Below are 27,705 nucleotides of genomic sequence, written 5' to 3' on the forward strand. Positions count from 1 at the left end.
AGCAGCCCCAGCAACTAATTTGCTAAAATGAGACTGCATACATAGTAGACTGAATGGACACAATATATCGTGGTTCAAGTAAGTCTTGCCAAATTTTAAGGGTACAGAGGAAAGCTGCTTTTATTTTGCTATATTCTTAAGTTAAATTCATTCACTTAAAATGGTAAGAAAAACCTTTCCAAAATTATTTCTGGTTCCTTCAGTTTTGAAATACCAGTGGGGTCATTTTGGAGAAAAAAATCGGGGAGGAAGAGGTTATCATCTACACATGGTAGTATTCAAACTTTTCAGTGTCCAGTTCTGCCGAACGCATACAGCTGTTGTAACCACACCACAACCAAGCTCTGTGCAGATCCGTCACTAAAGGGTTAACTCTTCGGAGGCTCTTAAAAGCAAAATTCACCTGTCAACATACTTTAAAAAGGATTTTTTTCTTTCGAAACATCACCTCCTTCGTTTGGAAATGCAAAACATCACCTCCTTCATTTAGGATCCCAAGTGATCCTACACCAGTCAACACACGGCAGGGGTAAGCCCCCCCCCCTCCCCCGCAGCAAGCGGCGCCCAACGCTAATCGGCTCCTCCCCCGCCCACCCCCACCCCCACCCCCGAGGAGAAACTGGGGATAGAGGATACACAGTTGCATCGCCAGGCTGGAGCCACGAGGAGGAAGAGTTTGATGCTGGAATGACAAACTCCAAAGCACTGAATTCTTCTCCCTAGTAGGGCACGGAGCGTGGGGAAGATGGCCAGGGCGCGTGGGAAGAAACATGACCTATTTTCAACGACTGTTTTTATAACTAGGAAGTGAGGGAGAGAAGCAGGGGCTGGTCCCCGAGCACCCCCGAGGGCACCTGAGGTTTGGAGAGAGGAACATGAAAGCCACACCGTCCTCGCCTAAGCAGCAGAGTGACGACGGGAGGGAGGGAGGGAGGGAGGAAGGAAACGGGTGCGCGAGCCGGCCCCACGCAGAGCCGAGCCGACGAGAGCGAGAGGGATCGACCCCGGCCCCACCCGGTGGGTGCCGAGGGGCCGGGCGCTCCCTGCACCTGCTGCCACCTCTGGGCGGGCAGAGCGGGGAACGGAGCTTCGGCCCCCGGGAAGGGACGCTGGGCAGCGGTGAGCGCGCCCCCGCCCCAGGAGGGCCGGAGGGCAGAGGCCGTGCGGCGCCCTCCGACCTCGCCTGGCCCCCGGCACCCAGCCCTGGCCGCCGGGCCCCAGGGCGCACACCGATCTCTGCACCCTGGGCCCAGAGCGGCCGGCGGGGCGCGGGCCGGACCACGGCCGAGGGGCGCCGGCCGGGATTGGGGGCAGCCTCGCAGCACTCCGGGCGGGGGGGGGGGGCGGGTTGCGACACGAGTCTGCCCCGCGGGCCGCGCGCGCGCGGAGGTGCCGCCGCCGGCACTCACCTGCCCGCTTGCCCCTTCGCGCAGCGGCGGCGGCGCCACACTCCGCCGGGACTCGCAGTCCACCTCAACCAAGCCCCAGGCGGCGGCGGCGGCGGCGGCTGCGGCCGGACACGAGGGGGCGGGACCGCTGCCTGAGACGGCCCCGCCGCCGCGGCCCAACCCGGTTCCGCCCGCCCCAGGCCCTGCCCCCGAGCCGCCGCCGCCGCCGCCCATTGGCCCGCGGTTCAGTCGCATGGGCGCGGCCCCGCCCCACCGCCCCCCGACCATTCCGCTCGGGTTCCTGCCCAGCTATTGGGCCGGCGGGCTCCGGGGCCAGAGCGGCGTGCTCGGCCCCCGCCAGCTTCCGGGCCATAATTGCTGGGCTGAGCCCATGCCCGGGCGTTAATTGGAGGACCGGCACCGCGGGCCCCGCCTCTCGCGCCCAAGTTCCGTTAGCAGGTTCGGTTGCTTCCGAATTCCCTCTCTCCGATGGGATGGGCCTTCTGGTGGGCTCCTCCTCCCTCACGCAGCGACCGCTGACCCGCGGGGAGGGGCCGGGAGAAGACTGGCGGCTCGTTCCACGTTTGAGAGCTCTACTTTCTTCTCATTGGTTGACAGGCGTCCCTCCGGTCGCTTATTTCCAGTCCCCGACGCAGCGCGATGACGTAGCTTCCCCGACATTCCACGTCAAAGATGGCCGCAGTCAACAAGGAGAGACGTTGCTAAGGGGCTTGCCTGAGGCGAGGGGTGAGTAACCGACGGACCGCGGGCAGCGCCACTCAAGTCCCGCGTACCTGGAGGTCGGATTAGGGTATGGCCACCTGCCTCCATCCGCTGGCGGAGTCTCTCTTTCCGGATTCCGCCTCCCTCCGCTACCCCCCGGGTGCAGATCGAAGTTAGCGGGCCACGGCGGGGCTGCGAGACGCGCTCCGGGAGAGGGTCTGAGGCGCAGGAGCGGGTCAGGGAGGCCGGCGTGGACCGTAGAGCAGGTAGCGACGCTCGAAGTGGGGGCGGTTAGGGTTCGGGGACTTTCTGGAAGGTGGGGAGAAAGGGCAGGGGTCTTATGCGCGCACACGCTCAGCGGTACAACCGAAGAGTACCCACGTCTTTCCGGTTATTTCGCAGTGTGTCGGTCCCAACCTTGGTAACGCCTGAGACTTTGGGTATCGTTCCACATCTGGGGTACTCTGACTTCGGAATCTGAAGACCCGTGTAACAAGGGTGGGACTAGGAATGAGGAAAAGGCACTTCCGCGGTTAGTTTCGTTCTTGCCGACACATCGCGCTTACCGACCCTCTCCTGGGTTGTTTGGTTTGTTACCAGAGGAATTGTTCTTTAGAAGGTTGAGGCGTAAGACAAGAGGATATCTAAAAGCTCTCAGACTATTCCCCGCACAAAGCATGGTCGGTAGCGCTCCCGAAATTTGGCTTGCCAGTCAAACGGAGCTTTCGTTAAATCTTCTGACGTTAGGAACGGCTTCTCACAGCATTTAGTTGAAGTGGCCTTTTTTATGTTTTTAAGGTAAACTTGATAATGCTTGTGTATCTCTTGTGTATCGTTAAAGATACCTAGCACACTGCCTTGCAATTCTGGTGCTGGTTAAGGTTTGTATGAATGATGTTGCTAGAATGAAAGCTCCACGAAGGAGCTTTATATCCTCAGCACCTAGAGCACTGCCTGACAGTAAACTGTCTTCATTGCTGAATGAATGGATGGGTGATGGTAATAGTTGCGTTGTTGTAGACATTTGGTTAAGATTCTTGGTGTTCTTAGATGCCTGCCTGTTAAATAATCTTGACTATGAATGTAATAGTTATCCAGGCTTGCTTTGTTTTTTCAGAGTGACTACCGTTGGTGTCTAATTTTCGTTTTTTTTTTTTTTTTACTTTTGTCTCATTTTGATTATCTTGTGATGCTTTGTTGAGAAATATTAGTTGATTCTTGCATAAAGCATGTTAAACATTTGTTCCATTTTGAAAACGTAGTTTACACCAACAAGCAATAAAGAAACATTTTAATTGCTAATGAGATCGTTAAATCTTAAATGCCATTTCTAAAATTGAACGTCATAAAGAAAAACAATGGTCATAGTTTTGGCCTACAAAATAAATTGTTCGTTTCCGGAGATTATATTTGAAAGCAGTGAGAGTCTGCTAAGTATCTAGAAGGAAAAATGTTTTGTTGTCTCTAAAACTAGGTCAAGACAAAATCAAGAAGGATTAAGTTCAGGGTAATTGAGGAGATTATAAAGAATATCTAATTGGATTACATGTAATTCTATTTTCAGGGTCAAATAAATGATATACCAAAATACTTGCAGATAAGATTGTGAAATTATTGTTCATAGGTTTTGAGGAATCTTAAAAGTGCAGTTAATGATAGAAGACTGGAGTCTGATAAATGTGTCAGTTTTTGCAGAGAGCAATTAGGTGGCTTTGGATGCTAGAGCTTATTAGTAATCTGTTTTAGAGTCTTGTTGGGACAGCAAAAAGAGAGCTTCTAAGTACTTGGGAAAGAGGGCTCATACCCTCAAACCAGCAGAGATTCAATTTAAAAAAACCAGGTGACACAAATCATGTTTTCTTTTGTTATAAGTTTACTAGACTGGTGGTAGATGGGGTATTGCTAGACATGAGTCCATTTAGATTTCCTTAGGACACTGAACATAATCCCTCTTCCTATCCTAAAAGACACAAGAGAGAAATACACTGAGTAAGGTCTGGTTAGATGGATATATGTCCATTCAAATTACCAAACCCCAAATGTTGATTAATGGGTTGATGTCAACCTGAAGAGAGGTCTTTAGAGATAAGTTGCAGGGCTCTGGCCTTGCCCTTACTCTGGTTAGCACTTTTTTTTTTTATTACCAACTTTAAATATATGAGGCATGCTTCTCAAATTAATAAATGCACTCAAAACCTGTAGTGATAGTTAGCCCGTATGTTAGATGACACTCAGGATTCAAGAGTTCTTAAAGGCTGAAATTATAGACCAAAACTAACAAGATGTAAATTTACCAGGAATTATTAAATTTATCAAAACTCAGTTGTGTGTGTTTGAGATGAGGAAGACCTGACTTGGAAAAAAAAAAAAAAAAGGGTCTAGGATGTAATGTTCTATTTATAGAAGCGAAGGATAGCATTTTCCCCAGATTGGGGGAAGGCAGTATTTCACTCTAATGACAGATTGTGTTTCTGCCATTTACTGGCTGTGTGAATTAGACAAGTTGCTTCATGCCTCTTTGGCTCCATTTTCTCAGTGATAAATTGTGAGGGTAAGAAAACAACTTGCAGTCATGCTGCAACTCAGTGGACAAAAAATGGGCATGTTGTTGAATATTAATAATCTCCCTTCACCCACGTACTATGTAGATCATATGCAGAGTATTATTTTCCATGCTGATTGCTGATGTTTAGAGAGGATCTTGTGACACTAAAAGCCACATTGAGAAAATGGGGATATTTGTTTACCCAGAAGAGAAGGGAAAGGAAAAATTGTCTTCACATGTTTGAAAGTCAGTTAATGGAAAAGGGAAAGGTATTTTCAAGGCTTAGGGAGCTAGGTGGGAGCTACAGAGAGTTGTTGAAAGGTAGATTTCGTTCCTTCATTATTCTGTGCCATCTATGTACCAGATACAGGGAGATTTTTATCTATAGAATAGATAAAAATCAATATAAGACTAATACAAGAATTAATGTGAACACCAGTTATTGATACCCAGCAATGCCATAAGCTGCTTTGTCAACTACTAAGGTCACGTTAATGAAAGTGGCCAATTGAAAGTGAATGACCAAATATTACTGTTTATAGGCAGTCTCTGTACTGGATGAGGAAGTTGAGTAGTGACCTTTACTATTGTTTCCAATTTGTAAGTATCCATAATTCTAAATGTTGAAAATGCATTTAATCTTTCATCAGGTAAAGTGATATATCTAAAGCACATTCCCAAAAGATGTTGCTAAAATGCCTTGACATGCTGCTTGTTTATGGAGAGATTTTTACTTTGTGGAGCTCATAAATCTCTCAGTCATTTTCACAGTAATTATAAGCTGCTAATGAGAAAATTTGTAACTTTAGGGTCTTGTGAAAAAATAAAGAGTAGTAGGGAACAGGGTTCTAGAACTGAGGCAAGAACTGTTGCAGGGGATGAATGATTTAGAGGACTGTTTCTGTTCTATTTATGTAACTTATTTTCACTGTGTTGAATGTATTGTTTATTCTGCCCTGGTATGTTGCATGTATTGTTTATTCTGCCCCAGAGTCTAATGGCATATAGGGTAGATTATTAGCATGGGGTTTGGCAGTGACAGCAAGGTAAAACAGCTTTGAATATATTTATGATTTATCCACTTGTGGACTGAGATACTTTTCCATCCCTATTTCATCCCTACTGGATTATTCCTAACCCTTTTTCCCACTCTGCCCTTCTCCTCTCAGCAGATGTCTTGGCACTTCCCAGAGAAAATGGAGATACTCTTTTATGATTTATTTCCTCCCCCTTAAATGATTTTTAAAATATCTTCCTCACACTTTTCCCTTCCCTTCTGTCTCAGAGAAAGAATTTCCTTCCTAGGAAAGCTCTTTTTTATTATCCCTATGCTTTTTATTATCTCTTGGCCCATTAACCCCTCAGTGGCTTGTTCAGCCTCCTCTAGTGGCTCCTTTCCTTCTGGCTTCAGACATCCTTCATTCTCCTTTATGCTGAAGAAACACTAACCTGTTTTATTGCCTGTTCATTCTTTAACACCCTGTGCAGTCTTCCTTTTGCCCTACTGCACCTCCGAAAGTTTCTTCTATTTACACATGTGTATATATCTGCTTTATTGAGACAATTCACGTATCATACAAATCACCCATTTAAAGTGTACAAGTCAATGAGTTGTGCAACCACCACTACAGTGAATTTTCAATGTTTCATGACTAATCACCGATCCAATAACCTTTCCTTAATTCCCGTCCTTTAATTTTTCTTTAGCACTTGTCACTGTTGACTACCGCCTCTGACTTAAAGCTGGTATCCCTTGGTTTCTTATGCAATTAAGGGTGCAAATTTCCCTACCTTTTGACCATTCCTTCCCATTCTCTCCTTCTTGCTTCCTCGAGTTCTTCAGAGTTGTGTCCCCATCTTCACTCTCCATCCTTCTGTCCATCACCATGACTTTAGCTGTTAGTTTTATATAGATGAATCCCAAGTAGATGTGTTCGTTCCAGATTTCAGCAGGCCTGTTTATGTGTCTGGTGGATATCTCCACACAAGTATCTTAGAAGTTCTTCAAACCTAGTATTTATAGAACCAAATTCTTTTCCTCCCCCATCAAAACCAACTCTTTTTTCACACCTGCAACATAGTAAATCAACTATACTTCAATTAAAAAAAAAACTCTTTTTCTTCCCCATTTTTCTTTTTAGTATCACCCTTCTCTGTCAGTAAAGCAAATTTGAAATCATCTCTTGCCATTCTTTGCCTCACAGCCAGTTGTGATGCCCCTCTTTCTCCCACTGCTATTTGTGGGGACAGGATCTCATTAGGCATTATTTAAACAGCTGCTATAGTCTTCTAACTGGTCTTCTACAAATCTCTAAACAGCCCTAACTCATTACTCTCTCTCCCCTTACCGTGCTTTATTATTTTTCATAGCACTCGCCAGTCCCTGACAGATATTGACATATTTGTTTCTCTTTGTCTCTGCCACTAGAATGTAAGCTTCTGGTGGGACGGAGACCTTGCCTCTCTTGTTTCCCATTATGTCGTTGAGGCCTGGCTCATAGTAAATGCTCAGAGAATATTTGAATGAATAAGTACATGGAGAACCGTTAGTTTAATATATCTTAGAGCTTCCCAACAAGTGTACTGTGAATAAATTACAGATATGCTGAGATATTGATTCCCTCAGCCAACTGGCCAGTTGCCTTCTGCTCTACAAGAATGTACATGACTGTTTATTACTATTATTAATAATCAAAAACCAGAGACCTCTCAAATATTCATCCACAGTAGAATGGATAAATTGTTATATTCACAGAGTAGACTACCGTGCAGCAGAGCTTCTCAACTTCAGCACGAAGTTAATTCCTTGCTGTGAGGGATTGTTCTGTGCATTAAAAAATGTTCACCAACATTCCTGGCCTCTACCCACTGGATGCCAGCAGCAACACCCCCCCCCCACCACCAATTATGACAACCAGAACGTTGCCAAATGTCCCCTGGGGGGGGCAGATTCACCCCGGCTTGCAAACCCCTGCTGTGTAATAATGAGAATGCAACAAGGATGAACTCCACAAACATAGTACTGAGCAAAAGAAGCCAGTTGTCAAGGAGCGATATTATCTCATTCCACGTCCTTCAGAAACAGGAAGGACTAATTGGTGGAAATAGAGGTCAAGATATTGGTTATCTTTAGGGGGATAGTGATTAGGAGAGGAATGAGAACCCCTGGGATTTTGGTAATATTCTGCTTATCAACTGGATGGTGCTACACAAGTGTATTCATGTTGTGAATATTAATAAGCTATACACTTAAAATTAGTATACTTTTCTTTTTGTATGCTACAGTGCACTTAAAGATTATTTTAATATAAAACCACTACCCACACATTAACACCTGTTCCTTGACTACTGAGAAATTCTGTCAGATCAGAGGAGATAAAAGTCCTGGTCTCCTAAGCAGTCTCATCTGATTTTTTTCCCCCCAGCTTTTTAGTAAGTGAGAAAAGAGTACAGTGGCTGATTGTTTACCTATGGCCTGGACTGGACACATGTTAACATTTTTGCCACCTTTGCTATTTGAGTGTGTTTTAGTAAAACCATTTGAAAGTAATTGCAGACATCATGACACTTCACCCCGCAATACTTCAGCCTAAAAAATAAAGTCATTCTTCTTTCTAATCACCATATCACTATTACCCCTAAGAAAATTAACAGTAATTCCCTAATAGCCTCTAATGTATCGTCCATATTAAAATTTCTCTAATTCAAATTTTCATCTAGTCAAGGGTCACACATTTCTTTGATTGTTAAGCCTCTGTAGTCTTTTTAAATCTGGCACAGTTCCTCCCGTCTTTTTGTTTTTTCATGGTCAGTTGTCTTATAGAGTGTCACACTTTCTGGATGTGACCAATAGCATCATCATTGTGCCATTTAACGTGGTCTTCTACCCCCAGTATTTACTGTAAACTGGAATTTAGTTCTAAGGGTTTGGTTGGATTTAGGTTAGGCTTTGGGGGGTTAAGAATACTTTATAGGTGGTTGATATTTATTTTATCTTCATGTTGCGTCACGTTAGGCACATACTAGCAGGTTTTCACCCTGTTAGTGATGCCAAGTTTGATTGTCTTCGTTAAGGTAAAGGACTTTTTTCACAATAATTATTACCAGTGCTGGCAAAGCAGATTTATTTTATACACACACACACACACACACACACACACACATTTTTTAATGTTACTATGGACTCATGCATTGTTTAGTCACTCTTTTACAATCAATCATTTTTCTTTATAATATTTAAATTCCTTGAATTTGTCCAGTGGGAGTCCATGATGGCTCTTCTGTCTTGTGATAATCTTCCATTATTCTGAGCACATCCCAGGCAGGCCCCTACCCCAGACTGGAAAGGAAACCTGGTTCCTTTTAGAGGGTAATGGTGTTGAAAACTAACATTTGAGCACTAGATGTGTTCCTGATTCTGGGAGTGTCGTTGCTTCTAGGTACTGGAAATGAACAGAACTGAGATATATATATATATATATTTTTTTAACCATGACTTATTTTGATTTTTTTCCATTAAAATGTAACATTGCAGGTTTTTTCTTAACCTTCTATCTCGTTTATATATATGTGCATGTGTATATATCATATATATATGTTTCCTTCGCACTGAAAATTTCAGTTGTACCATTTATATATTTGATTTATCCTACAGTATACCAGAAAAAATGGTTTGACAGTTACAATATTAATGCTACTACTAGCAATGCATTAGCGAAGTTTAAGATTCCTTTGCAGTTCTTTTTGTCTTTAGAATACGGAACTAGATCAGAAATTACTTATGATGATTTTCTGTGTGGTTATGTTGCCTGTTTGCTGTACATGGGGTTTATTCTGAGTTCTAGAGTTTGCTTTTTTAGTTAAGGTCATGAATATGTTAAATATTTACATGATTCAAAAGTCAAAGTTACAAAAGGACCCAGGAGCCAACCCAAAGGAGCTATTTCCAATGGCTATAAACTGGACCAGTATGAGCAACAAAATAATGGTAGTGTGAGATTATAACTCAAAGAATAAGATAAGTATTGATGTGCCCATCCTTGTGTAAATAGATGATTGAATAAATAAATGAGGGAGAAGGAACAAATCTTTCTTACAAAAGAATTCCAAATAATGTTGAAGGAAGGAAGGAAATAGAAAATCACTGCTAGAGCACCACAATAATAATGGTTGCAGACAAGATCCTCAGATGAATGCTAAAATTAATGGGTGAAATTTTAAGGAGAAACAGGTACTTTGCATAGTATTTTGCATTACAAAATATTTCCCCCCAAATGTTTACAAATTACTGTGGTAGTTTTAACATAGGTCCACACATTCTTTGATACATCTCCTTCCAGGAGGTGGCGCTTAATTCCCTTACCCTAGAGTGTGGACTGGACCTCGTGACTCACTTTTAAGGAATAGAAAATAGAAAGGGAAAAATAGTAACTTACAGTGAGAAACTGGCCGACCCCATCTTAACCAAATGTTCACAGTTACAGTAAGAAGTCATTCTGATATCACCTGCCCCCCTAATGTGGTGTGATGAGAACGGCACTTTACCTCTATGCCATTTTTCCTCAAAACTCCAGTCTGTTAATGGGAAAATATCAGGCAAACCTAAATCAGTCATTTTAATCTGCCTAGTACTCTTCAAAACTGGTAAGGTCATGATAAACACGGAGAAACTGGGGAACTCTTACATATTAGAAGATACTAAGGAAATGTGACCCCTGAATGCAGTGTAGCATCCTGGATTAGATCCCTGAATGACTTTTGGAAAAACTCAAAATCCGAGTCAAGACTATAGTTTAATTAATAATGTACCGAAATTGGGGCTTCCCTGGTGGCGCAGTGGTTAAGAATCCTCCTGCCAATGCAGGGGACATGGGTTCGAGCCCTGGTCCAGGAAGATCCCACATGCCCCGGAGCAACTAAGCCCGTGCGCCACAACTACTGAGCCTGTGCTCTAGAGCCCACGTGCCACAACTGCTGAGCCCATGTGCCACAACTACTGAAGCTCGCGTGCCTAGATCCCGTGCTCCACAACAAGAGAAGACACTGCAGTGAGAAGCCCGCGCACCGCAACAAAGAGTAGCCCCCGCTCAGCGCAACTAGAGAAAGCCTGCACGCAGCAATGAAGACCCAACGCAGCCAAAAATAAAATAAATAAAATAAATAAATTTATTTAAAAAAATAATGAACCGAAATTAATATTTTAGTTTTGGTAAATGTACCATGGTAATATAAGATGTTAACATTAGGGGAAGCTGGCTGTAGGGTATACAAAAATTCTCTGTACCATCTTTACAACTCTTCTCTAAATCTAAAATCATTTTAAACTGAAAGGTGGTTGTTGTTGTTTTTAAGTAAAAGCTATATAAAAAGATGTACTCAGAGAAATCTTGTTCCCATCCCAGTTCATCCTGTTCTTCCCCATTCCCTGTTGATAACCAATTTTTAAATTAGTTTTTTAAGAATAGATATTTCTACTTTGTATTTCCCCTCTTTTCTTACTTAGATACTAACATAGCTATGTATGCTATCCTGCACCTTGCTGATCCTGGAAACTTCTCTATACAAGTACTTAAAGGTCTTTCTCAGTCTTTTCTAATAGCTACATGGTACGCATTTGTGTTAATGTACCATATTATTCAGCCAGTGCCCTAATGGACTTTCACGTTGTTTACAGTTTTTGCTGTTATAAACAATACTTTGAGTGATCTTGTGCACCTGTTGTTTCATATTTGTGATCTTATTGTCAGAGTAAATACTTAGAAGTGGAATTGCTAAATCAAGGAGCAAATGTGTATGTAATTTTGTTAGATATTGTTAGATATTGTTAGATATTTTGTTAGATATTGCCAAATTCCCCTCTGTGAGAGTGGTTCCACTTTGTACTCCCACCAGCGACATAGGAGATTACCTGCTTCTCCCTGGCCTTGCCAACAGAGTATGTTGTCAAACTTTTGGACTTTTTGCCAATCTGATAGGTGAGAAAATATATCTAGTATGACATCTAACTCCCAGCTCTTCATATTTACTGAGCATCTGATTGGGAACTCTTCATACACACTGAGGCTTTAGTTAACCGGTCTCCCCCGGCCCCCACCCGTTGCCCAGTTCAGTCACACAGAGTGTAAATTAGTTCAAGAAGATTACTTTTCTCCAGGTAGTACTTAATTCTTCCTGTTGGAGGGAACGTTTCTCTTTAGAGCTCCCAGGTGCAAGGAGGAGAGCGATCAGCCCTCCATGTCACCTTTCCCACCAGAAATGAGGCAGCACACAGGAGAAGTTAGGCTTCCAGATTAACTGATGGCCCTGGCCCAGAGCCTGGCTGCCCAACTGCTATTTTCTTGCTGAACCAGACCAACCTGGTTCTAGCTACCTCTTTTAGAACCCTTTTGCTGCCCTGTATGAAAATATCTATTCTCTGATCCAGTTTACAATTTCCATATTATAACGGTCTCTAGGTGAGAGTCCTTATTTTTTGTTTTCTTTTCTCAGCATACAGCTTTTAGAGAATCTCTTCATTCTGAATGAAAGAGAAGAGGATGAGAAAGCAAGAAAAATTTAAAGGAACTCCTTCCTTCCCTTGTGGACCACCTCCCTCCACCCTTTCTCCCCAGATCACTACACCCACACCCGATCTACATTGCTCAGTTCAGTGGCTTGTGCAGATATGAATTCATCCAGTCTGGTGGCTTTTCTAAGTGAAAGTACCTAAATGAAATCAAGTAAACTAAAAAAGGGAAAAATCTGACTGGATGCTGGGTGGAAGAAATGGATAATTTTGGAGCATAAATCTTTTGGGGGGTTAGGACCGACCTGGGTTTTACTGAAGAACAGAATCTAGACCAGCATGAGGGAGCTGGGCTTAGTGAAAAAAGGCAGAAGGAAATGAGACAGAAAAGCTCCTCCTTTTAAGCTATGAAATTTGGGATTTATCATACTGTGGGTCACTTAAGTGTTAAATTTGTGTTTGGAGGTGAGCCTGGGCTTCCAACTACCAATCAGTAGTGCTTCGTCTATTGAAAAATTTCTATCAAGTACAAATCTGTGATTGTAGACTGTTTATAATGATTGGGATTATTTAACGTGAGGTATCCCTTTCCAACATTACTGCTTCTTCTCTTTCTTTTAGGATTCTAACATTTTCAGAAAGTCTGTTGGAAAGAACAAGTCTACTTCAATAAATGAAGGAGAATAAAGAAAATTCAAGCCCTTCAGTAACCTCAGCAAACCTGGACCACACAAAACCATGTTGGTACTGGGATAAAAAAGACTTGGCTCATACACCCTCTCAACTAGAAGGACTCGATCCAGCCACTGAGGCCCGCTACCGCCGAGAAGGGGCTCGGTTCATCTTTGATGTGGGCACACGTTTGGGACTGTATCCTGATTCTGGAATCTATGATAGGCAGGCTCCCCACCAGCACCACAAATTAAATTAAATGCTACAGACAAAAGACCAGTAACATCCCTGACTAAAGCAGCTCTTAATTAGCTTTCTTATTTAAATGTTACTTCAGATTTGCTTGGCTCTTCAGGGATTTTCTATTTCCTTTTTATCATTTAAATGTGTAGAATTAGCCTTTGAGCAGGTGGCCACCAGGATGGAAAATAGCACCCAGTGACCTCAGTTGAAGTATTTCTAAAGGATAGTGAAGCCCTGCCTTACTAAAGCATAGACTTCAGCTTGAACCAGAATTCCAACACCGGGAGATTCCCATTCACCTGCTTTGCCACTGATAGTGTTTGCTTTCCCACTGCTCTTGTTGTTATTGTTTGCCTTTATTGTTTTTTCCACATTTAACTAAGACGTAACCTGTAAAACTTCTTGGCCAAAGCCCTTAACCAGAACAACAGACACTATGATACCCTGGCAACTGGAATAATTTATTTTCATCGCTTCTATATGTTTCATTCCTTCAAGCAATTCCCAAGATATGTAAGTGTTTGAATTTTATTATAATTTTCTATCACATGTTATTATTTCCACACAGTTTAGTGGACAGATTGTAGTCTCTCTTTTTATTTTATTTTCCAGAAAGTATTTATTTTTGTATGGTATATATTATATATAAACAAAATCATATATAAACAAAAACAAAGTCTAAACTTTGTTTTTTCCCAATTAACTATATTAAAGTATTTTTAAGTTTTTTATTTAGTCCAATATGAACCATAATCATATTGTACTTAGTGTGAAAATTTGCTTCCTTGTTACTTTTCCCAAGATAAAATTGGCCTTACAGTTGAGACCCAACAAAGGCCAAGACGGCATAGTAGTTCTTTATGCCATATCCGTTATTCTTCAGTTACTCCTTAAGACATGCACTGTCTTATGCTCTGTGGGAGATTCTGCCTCAAGTAGCTTTCAGTCCAGGGTAGATGGTATGACAGGTACAAAACACACTGTAGAGAGTGAGGCCATAGGAGAGGTACAGAAGGAAGGCTGTAGCATTCAAGGGAGAGATTAACTACATCATAGAGGGATCGAGGAAAATGCTGGGGAGGAGGTGCCAGCACTGAGTTAAGCCTTGACTGTAAGTAGGACTTATCGTGCTGAGATGGGACAGAGCAGCAGTCCTACAGAAAGCAGCGTGAGCCAAGGCCTGGCGGAGGCGTGCACGGCAGCCAGGAGGCCTGTCCGCAGGAAGGGCGTGGTGGGACCCTGGGTGGTAAGGTAGACTGAACCAGACCATAGCGGGCCTTGAATGCCAGACTAGGGAACTGTGGCTTCAGTAGGTAAACTGAAGTGGTGGAAGGGTTTCATGAAGAAGAAGAATTAGATGTAACAGGAAGTTAGTCTGCTGGGGGTCTTCCTTTTACTAAGATTTTACTTAGTTTTATACACATCTTCCTCATTAATTTGTGACGTTCTAGGGGAAGGAGACCGTGTCAGGATCCGCTTTGTACCCCGGCACAGGATCTCACTGATGTCTAACGTGGTCAGGATTCTGTGAAGGGAGGGGCACGTAGGAGAGACTGGAGCGAGCGGACAAAGAAAAGCTGAAGATAGAGCAGTGAGAAGATGGCAGTGACGTAGGAACTGGACCAGGAGCCAGGCAGCGTGAGGAAGGAGAAAGAAAGTGTGGGCAGTGGTACAGAGGTGAATTCCAGAGGACATGCATTTGGGTGTACCAGTCAGGGAGTCAGTATCTTTAAGATTGCAATGTGAAAAGAAAATTTGTTTCTGTGACTTTTTTCCCTTTCTGGTGGCTACTTTGTTTACATGACATTCTATTCAGAAAACTAAATTTAAAATAATTTACGAAGTCAAATGGCGGGGCGGGTGGAGTATTTGTATGTGACATTTCCTTCAAGATTTTAGAGCGTCCGAGTGTTTGCAAATGAGAAAGAAGCCGGTAGAAGAGTGAGGGAGCCCAGTTTGTCGTGAAGGCCCAAAATGCTTTTTCTGTTTCTGTGTGAGCTTTGATAACAGGATCTCAGGAGCTTTTGTCTTCCTTTTAGGTGACAGGAGCTTGTTGTCTCTTTCTGGCTGGGAAAGTAGAAGAAACACCAAAAAAATGTAAAGATATCATCAAAACAGCTCGTAGTTTATTAAATGATGTACAATTTGGCCAGTTTGGAGATGACCCAAAGGTAAGAGTCATAACTTCCTGCCTTCAGGCCTTGATTCCTCACAACAGCATTATGACAGAGTTCCTTGTGTTGACAATGGCTGTGGCCCTGTATCGGCCAGTCCCCTGAGTCTCTAAGAGGACTTATGCAGAAGGTATTCTTCCTTGCTTCTGTGGGAAAGGAGGGAAGATAACGTAGCCTACACTTAGGTAGCATCTGCTAATGTGCCGTGCTGGGTTGTGAGCCCGTTAGGGGCAGTAGCACATAGAACGTGTGTGAGCAAAGTTCTCTCATGGCCCTTAGCACTCCTAGGCCCAGAAGCAGTTTGGCTTCTTCGGTTCATCTCCAGCTGGCTTCTGGGAAGACAGAATGTACAGATGCTGGATGTACTAGTGTGTCTACGTGTGCTGTGTGTCTTTTGCTTCCCAAGAATGGTGGAAGGTATTAACATTTGCAGACACCCAGATTGATATACTGTCCATCCTGCCCCTTCCCCACAGCCCCTGCTCATGTCAGGAAATGGCGGTAAAATAATTGTATACGTGATTTTAGTATGTTCTAAAAAGACCACTTTCAGGGGTCGGTGGCAGCTTTCCTCCTCCCCTGTTCTTGTCAAGGTCCCCCCATTGTAACCCTTATAGCACTTGCGGATTATCCTTCATAACGTTTGTCACAGCTCATAATTGGCTAGATTTTAACCAGATAATCACGCAAAGAACATTCCTCTTCTCAGTTGTAGATCTGTGAAGGCTAAGACCCTGTCTGTTTTGCCTGGTACCTAGTGCAGTGGCTGGACAGAGTAGGCATTCAACAGGTACTTGTTGAATAAATGACAAACTAAGGATGTGGGGAGAAACTCAGAATCACAGGTAAAGCAAAGCTAAGCCAGACGATGACGTTCAGCACGTCCGCGGCCCTGTTCCTCCTAGTCAGCTGGCATTGCCTCCCGCGATAGTCGGCCTCCCCCTGCCCAGCAGGATCTGTGTGTGTGTCTGCAGCGTGTGTGCCTTCCAGGAGGTAACAGGCCCAGAATGCTTTTGCACGTACTGTGGTTGCGATTTGTAAGTACTGTCAGTGTGGATAACTCTGTCCCTTGAACTTATTTATAAATCCATTCACCTGTTTATAAAAATGTGAACCTACGAGGAATTCATACTAACAGTGGTCAAAAATGTACTTTTATAAAAGTAATGTAGCATCAGATGATGTTTCCAATGCCTGTAGGTTTTTGATTTTCACACAGCAGGGAGACAGTTGTAGGAATGTGTTGTGCTTTAGTCGGGTCTTGGTCACAGGGGCAGGGGGACCCTGTGGCTGATGAGCTGCGGTTACCCAGAAGGAGTCGCAAGGATCCGGAAGCGCTGCGGGGCAAGGGCGCCTGGCAGCGGCTGCGTGTTCTGCCCGGGGCGCCTTTGGAGGAGTCCCCTTCTACTTCCAGCCTTTACCCACCGTACCAACACATCAGGAAACCAAGATCCCGGCCAGGCACAGTGAGGCAGAAGTTCTGCAGCTCCAGGGCCCAGAAGTCAGGAAGAGGGCAACAGCCGTGCTAATCAGGCTTTCAAGCCAGGCCAGCCTGACTCGGGTGGGCAGAGGGGCTTTGCAGCCTGCCCTCCTCTCTCTCATGTGCAGCCTCCCCAGGCATGACTGGGTGTCGGGGCCAAAGGAAGGAGCCCTGGATCTGGGAGTGGTGAGGACATTGTGGAAGACATTTTCCTCCTGGAGAGGAGAGGAGGGAAGTTTGGGGGGAGGCAGCAATATAAGCAATTAGAAAAAATATGGTCCTGAATCATGTGCAACTTTTTTGTCTTACTTAGCTTTGCCCTAACTCTGTGGTTTCTCCCTGTTACATGAATTTCTCGCGTGTTCAACAGATATTTGTTCCAGGCTCTGCGTTAGGCACTAGACATTAACAGGTGGCAAAGCAGGCCTGGCTTTTGCTCTCATGGATTTTACAGTCGAGTGGTGGGACAGATTTTAATCAAATATTCAGATAGCCAGCTATCTGATTATGAGTTGTGATAAATGCTATAAAAGTTATTGAAAGGTGCGGTGAGGGCATTCGATCTGGGAACCTAGACAGGTGCTCCAGACAGGAAGTATGGGGCTGAGGGAAAGTTCCCTGAGGAATCGTGTTGGCACACAGACCTATAATTATTCCATTAATTGAGTATTTGAAACACAAAGGGAGGCCAGGCCTTGGGCTTCTCATAATACTATATGGGCTACAGTCTGGACACTTGGTAAAAGATTGTTTCTAAATTTAAGGGATATGTTGAAACTTCTGGGAAACAGGTGGTGACAAAAGGGGGGTGGGGGGACAGTGTTAGTGGGATTTTTTTTGATACTGTGTGAAAGCCTTAAGATTTTAAAGAGCTTTCCTGAGAGAACACTTGGGAAACAAGGGTGGAAAGACATTCACCTTGCCCTGCCGTTTGGAATAACACTCATGATAGAATCATCTCTACATTCTGTGAAGTGATGCCATACTTTAACCTGAAAGCCAGTTATCTACATGGCTTCTCTTCCCAGAGTTAACGGGTTTATGCAGCTGTTAATGATGAGATTGTCAGTCTCTCCAAGGCCCTTTCTCCTTCCACTCAAACAAGTGATTGTAATTGTTCTTGCCACACAGAGCATCTTAATTGTATTTTACAATCAAGTAAAATTGTAAGTGCTCAGACAGTCAGGCTCTACAGAGGTTGAATTCAAGAAGTTGTTTATGGACATTAGTTAGAAAGTATAATAAAAGAAGAGATTCCATTTACAGTAGCAGCAATAAAATAATATATCCAGGAATAAACCTTATAATAAAATTTGTGGAAACCATGTTGGGGTGGGGAGGCTTTAAAACTACTGAAAAGAAGACTTTCATAAATAAATTTTTGATAGGAAGATTCAGTGTAGTTTAAAATGCCCATTTCCCTAAATTATTCTGTAAATTCAGTGAGTTCCCAATCAGAACATCAGTAGCTTTCATTTTTCCTAGAATGATACTAAATAAAATGATATTAAAATGCAGGTGGTGGGGGGAACATGGCTAAAACAAGAAAGGTTTTTAAAAGAGGAATAATCATTGAACTGTCCCTTCCAAATGTTAAATCTCTGATCCTGGTACAGAAGTAGACAAACAGAGCAGTGAATAGAAAAGATTGTGTGTGTGTGCGCACGTGTGTGTGTGTGTATAGACAGTTCAGGATGTGGCTTAATAAAAGAGAAAATGATAATTTACTCAGTAAATGACATTGGGATACCTTGTTTCAGGTAGATGAAAGATTAAAACACAAAAATGATGTTCCCCCATTCTCTCTCTCTCTCTCTCTTCACACACACACACACACACACACACACACACACACACACACACACTTCACTGTCCAGGTTTGCATGAAGCTGCCACTGTCATAATCTTTCTTGCTTAAAATTTTCAATGTAAATGCCTGGAAGATTGCATTTTTTTAATGGAGGTCTGGAAGGAAACTAAAGTATCTGTAAAGTAAAGGTCTATTTTGTAAAGGGGGCTCATCTGTATGGAAAGTAATAACGTTTCTAAGACTGTTTACTTTGTTTCAAGTAGGTTTTAAAAATTAACTCTGATTGTTTTGTCTTCCTACTTTTAGTTCTTTTCAGAATTTATCATTGTCTCTGAGCATGTTAAAGGCCTGAGTGGGAGAGAGGAGAAAAGGAATGAAAAATAGTTGCTAAAATATAACTTGAAGAGAGAATAAAAGGAAAGCTCACTTTTTTAATGCTGTTTCAGACCTGTGATTGAAATTACTATCTCAACATTTGTTATTTCATTTTTAGGAAGAAGTAATGGTTCTGGAGAGAATCTTACTACAGACCATAAAGTTTGATTTACAGGTGGAACATCCATACCAATTCCTACTCAAGTATGCGAAACAACTCAAAGGTAAGAAGAAAAAGTTAAGAGAACTTTTTCATTCTGAAATCAGATCTTTATGATAATTTGATGACACTCAGATTACGCGTCTCAAAAGAGGACAGCAGAAGGTTCAGTGTGGGAAGTACCTAGGCCGCAGCTGGCCAGACAATTCAGTATTACAGCTGTTAACGCTGTTTCCTTTCACGTATAAACAGATTCTGTCATCTAGCTGCCAAGTGATATGAGGCAGGAAAATGAGTCAGGATTTTTTAAATAGCCTAATAAAATCAGCCTTGGAGGCAGGTTTCCCATAAATGGTGGTTCAGTGTAGGTCATGCAGAAAGAGAACAGAGGTGGGACTTGGGCCCGCTCATTTGTCCTTGTTTCCCAGGCAGAAGCTCTTTGCTGTGTATTGGGGGTGGTGCTAAGCACACAGTAGGCTTTAAATAAGTACTTGTTGCTTCTCATGCATTCTTTTTTTTTTTTTTCTTTCTATTACTAATTTGCCTTTTCTTCCCCGTTTCTAGGTGATAAAAACAAAATTCAAAAGTTGGTTCAAATGGCTTGGACATTCGTAAACGACAGGTACATGGGTTCAAATGTTGGTTTAATTATGGTGTTTTAAAATAGGTAGGGACTTTATGTGTCATCTAATCCAAACCCCTTATTTTGTAGTGAGGAAACTGACTTGCCCCAGCTTAAGGAGCCAGTTAACGGCAGACTTGGGGTTAAAGTCCAGGTCACCTGCTTCCCGGCAGAGGGGATACCCTGCCACATTACGGTGGTATAGGATGCTGAAATCTTATCACCGGTTTGAAACATAAGTCCAAAACAATACACCAGAGAATTTTGACAAGTATATACTTAAATCCATTTCGTTTTGCAAAATTGCAAACTATATATTTGCAACTTTATACTTCCTTGTAATGGTTTTAGAGCCTCGATGTTCTTGGAGCTTAAAGATCTAAGGAGGTGCTGCATGGGGAACAGAATGCCCACGAGCGGAGTTGCCATCATGTAAGGAGATGGTTCAGTGCTAGGGTTCCAGCCGTTTGAAGAACTTAAGCATTTTCATTTGTATTTCATGACATAGCAATTTTTGAATGTGCTGGAATTCTGATTTTTTAAGGAACAAATTAGTAGCTATAGTTAAAGTAACTTATCTCGGTACGTTTAGAAGATTAAAAACTTGCTTCTTTATAATACTTTATTTGATCATGTACAGGGAAAAATAAGCAAACTGACATTTAGATATGGCATCTAATCTCCATGCATTGGGTTAATCATAAACGTTTGCTCATCCAAGTCAAGTCACCTCTTTTTCTTGTTGAACTAGTCTCTGCACGACCTTGTCACTACAGTGGGAACCAGAGATCATAGCAGTGGCAGTGATGTATCTTGCGGGGCGTTTGTGCAAATTTGAAATACAGGAATGGACCTCCAAACCCATGTACCGGAGATGGTGGGAGCAGTTTGTGCAGGACGTCCCTGTGGACGTCTTGGAAGGTACGGGGCGCGCTGAGCTGTCTGCACGGCGTTCCATATTTAGATCATTCTTCCCTGTGAGCCTTGAGTCCTGAGAATGGGTTCTCCCAAACAGGTACATGCAAACTGCTCTTTAATTAAATTCTCTAATATAATGTTCATTCTGTCCAAACACATAGTTTTGGTGAACTAAAAATGCACACCAGTGCTGTGCACACCAGGGATTGGTGAATTACAAATATGACAGCCACATATTGGTCCTTGTAGGGGAATCGCACCTGCAAGGGAAACGGGAGTATGTTTTTTTCTAGGTAGAATTTTATTTAGAATATCAATTTGTGGCAAATGTAATTGTTTCCTATCATTTAGACATCTGCCACCAAATCCTGGATCTTTACTCACAAGGGAAACAACAGATGCCTCATCACACGCCCCATCAGCTGCAGCAGCCCCCATCTCTCCAGCCCACACCGCAAGTGCCGCAGGTGCCACAGTCACAGCCGTCTCAAGGCCCCGAACCGCCCCAGCCCCCGCAGAAGGACTCGCAGCAGCCAGCCCAGCCGCAGCCGCCGCCACCGGCCCAGCAGCCCAAGAAACCATCCCCGCAGCCTAGTCCTCCCCGGCAGGTGAAACGCGCCGTGGTGAGTGCGCCAGGTTGCCGCTGGGTGCGGCCGGCTTCCCGTGGCGACACCCCACCTGTGTGTGTTCCCCTTTCTGAGGCATCACACGGAACACCAAAAGCGGGGAGTGACACGATCCACCTCCCCGTCTGCCTGCATGGCCACGGGCAGCCTGACAGCTGGCGTGGTCAGAGGAGAGGCACCTTTTGGAGCCAGGACGGCTCTGTCCTCCTCCAGCCGCTGCCGCCTGTGTCAGGGCCCCAAACGTGCCCAGGTGTAGTTTCCACATCTGCACACTGACTGCCGGAATAGGTGTCTCCCATGTCTTTAAACGACACAGGGGTATTTGTAAAAGTTTCTCCCCATGGTAGCAGCCCCGCCAATGGAGGAAGCCGTACGTTGTGACACAGACCCCAAGGAAGCCCCGCGGGATAGGGGCAGTCAGCAAGCACCCTCACCACGGTTAAGACAGCTCGATGGACGGCGCGAAACTTAGTGCTCAGAACTCACTAGTCAGAAAAGTTAGTAATTCTGCCTGCTGTCTGATTTGAAAGGGGAAGAGGAAGGAGGCAGAAATGATCTGTTAGGTGCCATGGTTTGCTCTGCAAGTTCAAGCCAAAATTAATTTTTGTCTGAGTCCACGTTCTGGCTATGATTCTGTTCAGTGCCTGAATAATCGGTTTTTCCTCACTGCATCTAGGGTCTTGGTTAACAGTTGTGTATCTTCTTTTGTAACAGGTTGTTTCTCCCAAAGAAGAGAACAAAGCAGCAGGTAATTTTATGTTCTCGTGTTTCGTTTTTTAGTTTTATATGTTGCTTATCAAGACTTTAAATTCTTAGTCAAAAATTGTTTCCTTTCAGATTTAGATTGGCCTTAAAATTTAACGTTAGAGCCCATCAAAAACTTTACGCTAGCTGCGTTGTCTTCTCTGTGTATTCCCTGACTGTATATTTTTGGATTGTACTTGAACAGTATCAATACAAAAAAAAAAAAAAAAAAAATTGGTGGCAATGAAAATGTGCCTGGTAACATAAGTCACCCCTTGGTATCCACGGGGGATTGGCTCTGGGACCCGCCCTGGATGCCAGAACTCGCAGATGCTTGGGCTTCATGGTCCGCCCTCCCTGTCCGCGGATGCGAAGGGCCGACTGTACGTCAAAATGTAGTCAGGAAAGTAGGCGAACTGCTGCAGCAACATTTATTTTTGGAGGTTAGTTAAGCCCACCACAGTCGACAGAGTGAAGGGCCCCGGGCACCCCCAGACTAAGCAGCGAGCAGCAGAGCGATGGGTAGAAAGGATGGGCGCCGCAGTAGGCGTGCTGCCCTGCTGCTTACGGGGGGCAGACTTCTTGTAAACACATATCTTTCCCCGTATTTGTGGAGCCCAGAGTTGATTAACTTGTTTCTGTATTGGAAACTAACAAAGTGTGAGCAAAACCTGAAAGATCACAGAGGAGAAAACCAGAAGTGTTTTGTCTCCAGGTCAGCCAGCCCTGTAGTACTGAACCCTGTGCTGGCACAGACCATGTTTACTCATTTCTGTTTCTCTGTCACTTAGTTCCAGGGTAGGAACCCAGTGAATTATTTATTGAACTATTGTGAGATCTTCAAGTTAACAGTAAAGCTCCTTTTTCTCAGGATCTTTGGGGGAATGATGAGTTCATTACAGGGGAGATTTTTTTAGCTCCAGATGGGCAAACAGTAAGTGCGAGACACAGAAGAGGGGGCTGCACTCCGTGCCGCGTGGATGTTGGGTCAGCTGAGCTGGCGCTGTGTCTGCAAGAGGCAGAAACGAGCCCGGGTGGCCTTGGAGGGGGACTTGCCTTGAGCAACTAGGGCTGACAGGGTGGAGCCTTCAGGCAGAGGAACCGAGTGAACAGTGGGGTGGAGAATTTGGGAGACAACAGAGAGGGGAGTCTTACCGGACTGTGAAGGGTTAAAAAGGAGTAGCGTTTGCTAGGACTGAAAATGTGCTAGAAGCAGGTGATAGCGCCCACCTGGTGGAGGGTGGATTCTGCATAGGCAGGGGAGCCACTGGAGGCGTTGGAGCAGGAGAATGGCCCGGTCTGAGTTCATTTTAGAGAGAGTTCCCTGGCAGCAGTAATGGCACGGAGGGCAGGGAATGGGGAGGAGCCTGCGAGCCCCGGAGTGAGACCTGGTGTCGGGGGTGCCTTGGGGCCTGGAAGCAGGACCCCACTGTGCTCTGGGTTGCAGAGGGCTGGTGAGCGCTTGACATGTGGCCTACTCCAAAAACACCACGTGCCCTCAGCGCAGAAGACACACCGATCTCTAAGAGTTAGAGAAAAGAACATTAAAAATCTCATTAATAAAATTCTACATTGATTCCACATTAAGATGATACAATTTTTGATAATACCAGGTTGAATCAAAGACCGTATTAAAATTAATTTCACCTCTTTGTACTTTTCAGCGTGGCTACTAGAAGATGTAAAATTGCCTGTGTGGCTCTCCTTATATTTCTGTCGGACAGCACTGACCTAGACGACCTCAGCTCAGCCGGCTGTGGGAGGGGCTGGAGGGGGGTGCCTGCGTGAGAGGCGTGGGCTGCTCGGTCTCGGGACGGGGCCCAGGAGCCTGCTCCGCGGTCTGGGAGGAGAGGTGGAAGGCAGAGGCATAGATCTGCAGCTCCTCTGCCTAGAGAGGGGGGATTTGGTCTCTGAGGAAGAGAATAGAGAGAGGGGTGTCCCTGGACCTTGAATTCAGCCTGTGTCTGGGACACAGGAAGCCGAGAACGTTGAGCAGTGCCAGAGCAGAAGCAGAGCAGAGCATCGAACGAGCCAGAAGAAAGTGAGTTTCAGGAAGAAAGGACCAAACCATACAAGCGAAAAGATGGCGTTCTTTTTTGATTGTGTGCACGCACTCTCTACCGTCACAAACGGAAGATGCTGGATGTGGCGTAGCCTGTCTTGGTGACTTAGGATTGTCATTGAGGATGCTGGTTACATGCAGCCGCTCAACCCTGAAGGGTGGGCTGTGTCCTCTGCCCCAAGCGGTCCCAGCTACCTTGCTTTTCTGTCCATTCGCCAGCCTCCAGGTCTCTACCGACGCCAGTTCAGGTGTGCTGCTATAACTAGGAGTAAACATTTGTGAGAGAGAAAACAAACTTAAGTGTGCCTAGACAAGAGTTAAAAGGTGCCGGCTTCTCCTGGGAGCACTTGGGGCCTTTCTCGGTGCTCTGTGTGTTAGTGAGGACCCCGACGGGTACCACTTGGTAACTGAGATGCACTCTGGTGCTCTCGTGTCATTGGAGGGCTCGTCTTAAGTGGTCAGGAGGAAGTTGGGCAGAGGTGGAAAATGGGCTGGCAGACTGTAAGAAGCGAGAGGGTTTTTACTTTCAGAAGGAGGCGAGAGGCGCGGGGTGGCGGGGAGCTGGAGGGGGGATGTATTTGTTTCATTTGTTTTGTTCTTTTAAAAGGATGGTTTAGGTGGTGCCTTCCTCAGCTTCCCTTAAAGCCTTGGTCATATCTGCCTTTTCCCCCAGAAGATTCCTTAACAGTACATTTTTCTTTTTCTCCTCTCTCACTCTCTCTGACATACTTATTCTATATGAAGAGTAGCTTTTAATCTACTTTTTCTTTTCAGAACCACCACCACCTAAAATTCCCAAAATTGAGCCCGCTCACCCTCCATTGCCTCCAGCCCATCCACCTCCAGGTAAGTGCTGCCTGCAGGCAGCTGGGAGGGCCAGCTTTTCTCTCTGCCTTTTTGAAGGGCACACTTGGGAAATCCTGGGGAGGATTTATAGAAGAATTTCAGAAATTTAGAGAGACGTTAATGACCTAGGATTTTTCCAAAAATTGTTTTTTACAACCAGATAGTTTGAGGATGTGAATTCTAAGTATTTTGAATATTCTCTGGCCTCTCGCATCCAGAAATGGTGGAGGATAAATGACTTTAGAATCAGTTTTAGGAAAACAAAGCCCTGCCAACTTAGGAACATCGTCGAGATCCGGGCAGATCGCTGTCGACCTTAGACGCCAGGCTCTCGCATCTGCTTCCCATTGGCAGGGCGTCTTCTCAGTACCCTTTGGAGAGTAAGCAGTTGTTCCTGGAGTCACGTGGAGAATAAAGAGTGAAAAGGCCTTCACAGGCACACAGTGAACTGGGACGCTTCCTCGGCGTCATTAAAAATAGAGGAGAAAAGCTGTAAAGAACTTTCGTTCTTCAGCTGTGGCAACACTTTGGAAGGTGAAGTGTCCAACTAGAGAAGGCGGGAGTTAGGGTGTGTGTGCCAGAAGGTGGGAGATACTCCAGCGACTTCTGAGCCTCTGGGGGCATCAGCTCTTCCAACCGGTCAGCTGCTGGCCGCCAGGGAGCCGGGGTGGGGAGCGGTGCCCCTGCCTCGCAGGGCACGGGCCAGAATGCCGCTCGCGTGGGGCTGTGGGGATGTCAGAGGCTGGCCCGGCATGTTTTTAATGCCACGTCACTCGTGTGACCACCTCTCAGGCGTCCTGCCAAACGCCAGTGCCGCCCGCAGACGGTGCTGCGTCCTGGCCCTGGCCCTGGGCTCACAGCCTCGGGAGGCAAGACGGGCAGAAGAAGGGGCCCCGCACACGTTTGTACTAGAAAGAGGGCTGGGGGCCTGGGCGGAAGGGGCTCCGTGCGCCGCCGGGACCGCCCGTGCCTGGTGCGCTGGGGAGCAGGGAGGGAACACCCAGAGTGGCTGGAGGCGAGGTGCAGGGCCTGCGTGACAGCACATGAGCCGCTGGCTTCGGGACACGGGCGTGGCCATGCTGTCTGGCCGCAAAGGTGACAGTTGCTTGCCGCTCCTCTGGAAGACGGCCCGCGGTGCTGTGACAGGGCCAGGAACCCCCGGCGTGGCCGTGAGCTGTGGGGAGGGGGGGGTGCTTCCCTGCCCCGAGGGAGGCGGTGGATCTCCCCCTACACGCGCAGCCCCGGGGGCGACCTGCCGGCAGCCGTCCCAGAGCTGGCAGTGACCTGTCTCCCCTCTGCAGACCGGAAGCCACCCCTCGCAGCCGCCTTGGGCGAGGCTGAGCCGCCAGGCCCTGTGGAAGCCGGCGACCTCCCCAAAGTCCAGATCCCGCCTCCGGCCCACCCGGCCCCCGTGCACCAGCCTCCGCCGCTGCCGCACCGGCCCCCGCCCCCGCCGCCCTCCAGCTACATCACCGGCATGTCTACCAGCAGCTCCTACATGTCCGGAGAGGGCTACCAGAGCCTCCAGTCCATGATGAAGACCGAGGGCCCCTCCTACGGGGCTCTGCCCCCCGCCTACGGCCCGCCGGCCCACCTGCCCTATCACCCCCACGTCTACCCGCCGAACCCGCCCCCGCCGCCCGTGCCGCCGCCGCCGGCCTCCTTCCCGCCGCCCGCCATCCCTCCCCCCGCCCCTGGCTACCCGCCCCCCCCGCCCACCTACAACCCCAATTTTCCGCCGCCGCCCCCCCGCCTGCCGCCCACCCACGCAGTCCCCCCTCACCCTCCTCCAGGCCTGGGCCTGCCGCCGGCTAGCTACCCGCCTCCAGCTGTGCCCCCTGGAGGGCAGCCGCCTGTGCCCCCGCCCATCCCGCCACCTGGCATGCCTCCAGTCGGGGGGCTGGGGCGGGCAGCCTGGATGAGGTAACCTGGCGCCCTTCTTTCTTCCTTTGTTTTTTAAAGAAAAGTTTTTCTAATTAACTTGAAAAGTAGTTTAAGTGGGTAAGCGGCAGGGTACCTTGTATAATGCTAGACAGTTGCAGTATGGGAAGAAATGGACCGGGCCCCCGAGATGAAATTGGGGTGGGTGGCCCTCCACATCTGGGGAGTGGGGACAGCAGCTCTCAGTGGAGCCCAGGCAGCGCCGGTTGTGACCCGACCGTGCGTTTGGTTTCAGCCGGCGGCGTCCGCGAGTCCTGCGCTGGGTTACTTTACACTAGTGAGAATGTTAACCAGCCATATTGGCTCAATAGCTTCAGTAAGGAGTGAATTTCCTTCTAGAAATCAGTGCCTATTTTTCCTGGAAACTCCATTTTAAATAGTCCGGTTCCATCTGAAGTCAAGCTGTTGTCATTGCTGTCATTCCATGATGTTCTCTCCCGTGACACCTGTAGGTCAGTTGAACCACTTTTTTGATTTAGAGATACTTACATCCTTTGCGTTGAAGTTATTTTGAAGGGGTTGACTTGCTGGATGGCTCTATTCTTTCTCCTCCAGGAAGAAGGGGAGAAATGTACTTGGAAGTAATGTATGTTTACATCAATTTGCAAATTCCTGTACATAGAGATATATTTTTTAAGTGTGAATGTAACAACATACTGTGAATTCCATCTTGGTTACAAATGAGACTCCTTCAGTCAGTTACCCCAATAAAATCAGTTCTGAAATGACGCCTTTGTTTGTTACGGGCACGAGGTGGGGCTCCAAGCCTTAGCAGCCCCTGGGTTTGCAGCCCAGAAGCAGATCTTCTCCTTCTGGACCCTGGGGGCCAAGGAGCAGGCAGTGGAGGAACGCTGCCCAGGAGAGGCCTGGGC

General features: G+C 45.8%; 2 protein-coding genes across 2 annotated transcripts in view; one reads left to right on the forward strand and one right to left on the reverse strand.

Annotated features, from left to right (window-relative positions):
* SETD3 (SET domain containing 3, actin N3(tau)-histidine methyltransferase) overlaps positions 1-1,544 on the reverse strand; it is a 76,104-nt gene extending 74,560 nt beyond the window's left edge. Inside the window, exon 1 of the mRNA XM_061182890.1 lies at positions 1,410-1,544. The gene's annotated coding sequence lies outside the window, so the exon portion shown is untranslated. The remainder of the gene's footprint in view (positions 1-1,409) is intronic.
* A 256-nt stretch (positions 1,545-1,800) lies between these two features.
* Positions 1,801-27,541, forward strand: CCNK (cyclin K). Its single transcript, XM_061181236.1, has 12 exons — positions 1,801-1,847; positions 2,007-2,135; positions 12,782-13,030; positions 13,507-13,588; positions 15,115-15,246; positions 19,033-19,138; positions 19,639-19,696; positions 20,448-20,617; positions 20,966-21,237; positions 21,955-21,988; positions 24,821-24,892; positions 26,194-27,541. Exons 3-12 carry the CDS (start codon positions 12,834-12,836, stop codon positions 26,817-26,819), a joined length of 1,749 nt encoding a protein of 582 aa, XP_061037219.1. The 5' UTR covers positions 1,801-1,847; positions 2,007-2,135; positions 12,782-12,833; the 3' UTR covers positions 26,820-27,541.
* The last annotated feature ends 164 nt before the right edge of the window (positions 27,542-27,705 follow it).

The sequence above is a fragment of the Eubalaena glacialis genome, chromosome 2, assembly GCF_028564815.1.
Source record: "Eubalaena glacialis isolate mEubGla1 chromosome 2, mEubGla1.1.hap2.+ XY, whole genome shotgun sequence".
NCBI classification, from domain to species: Eukaryota; Metazoa; Chordata; class Mammalia; order Artiodactyla; family Balaenidae; genus Eubalaena; species Eubalaena glacialis.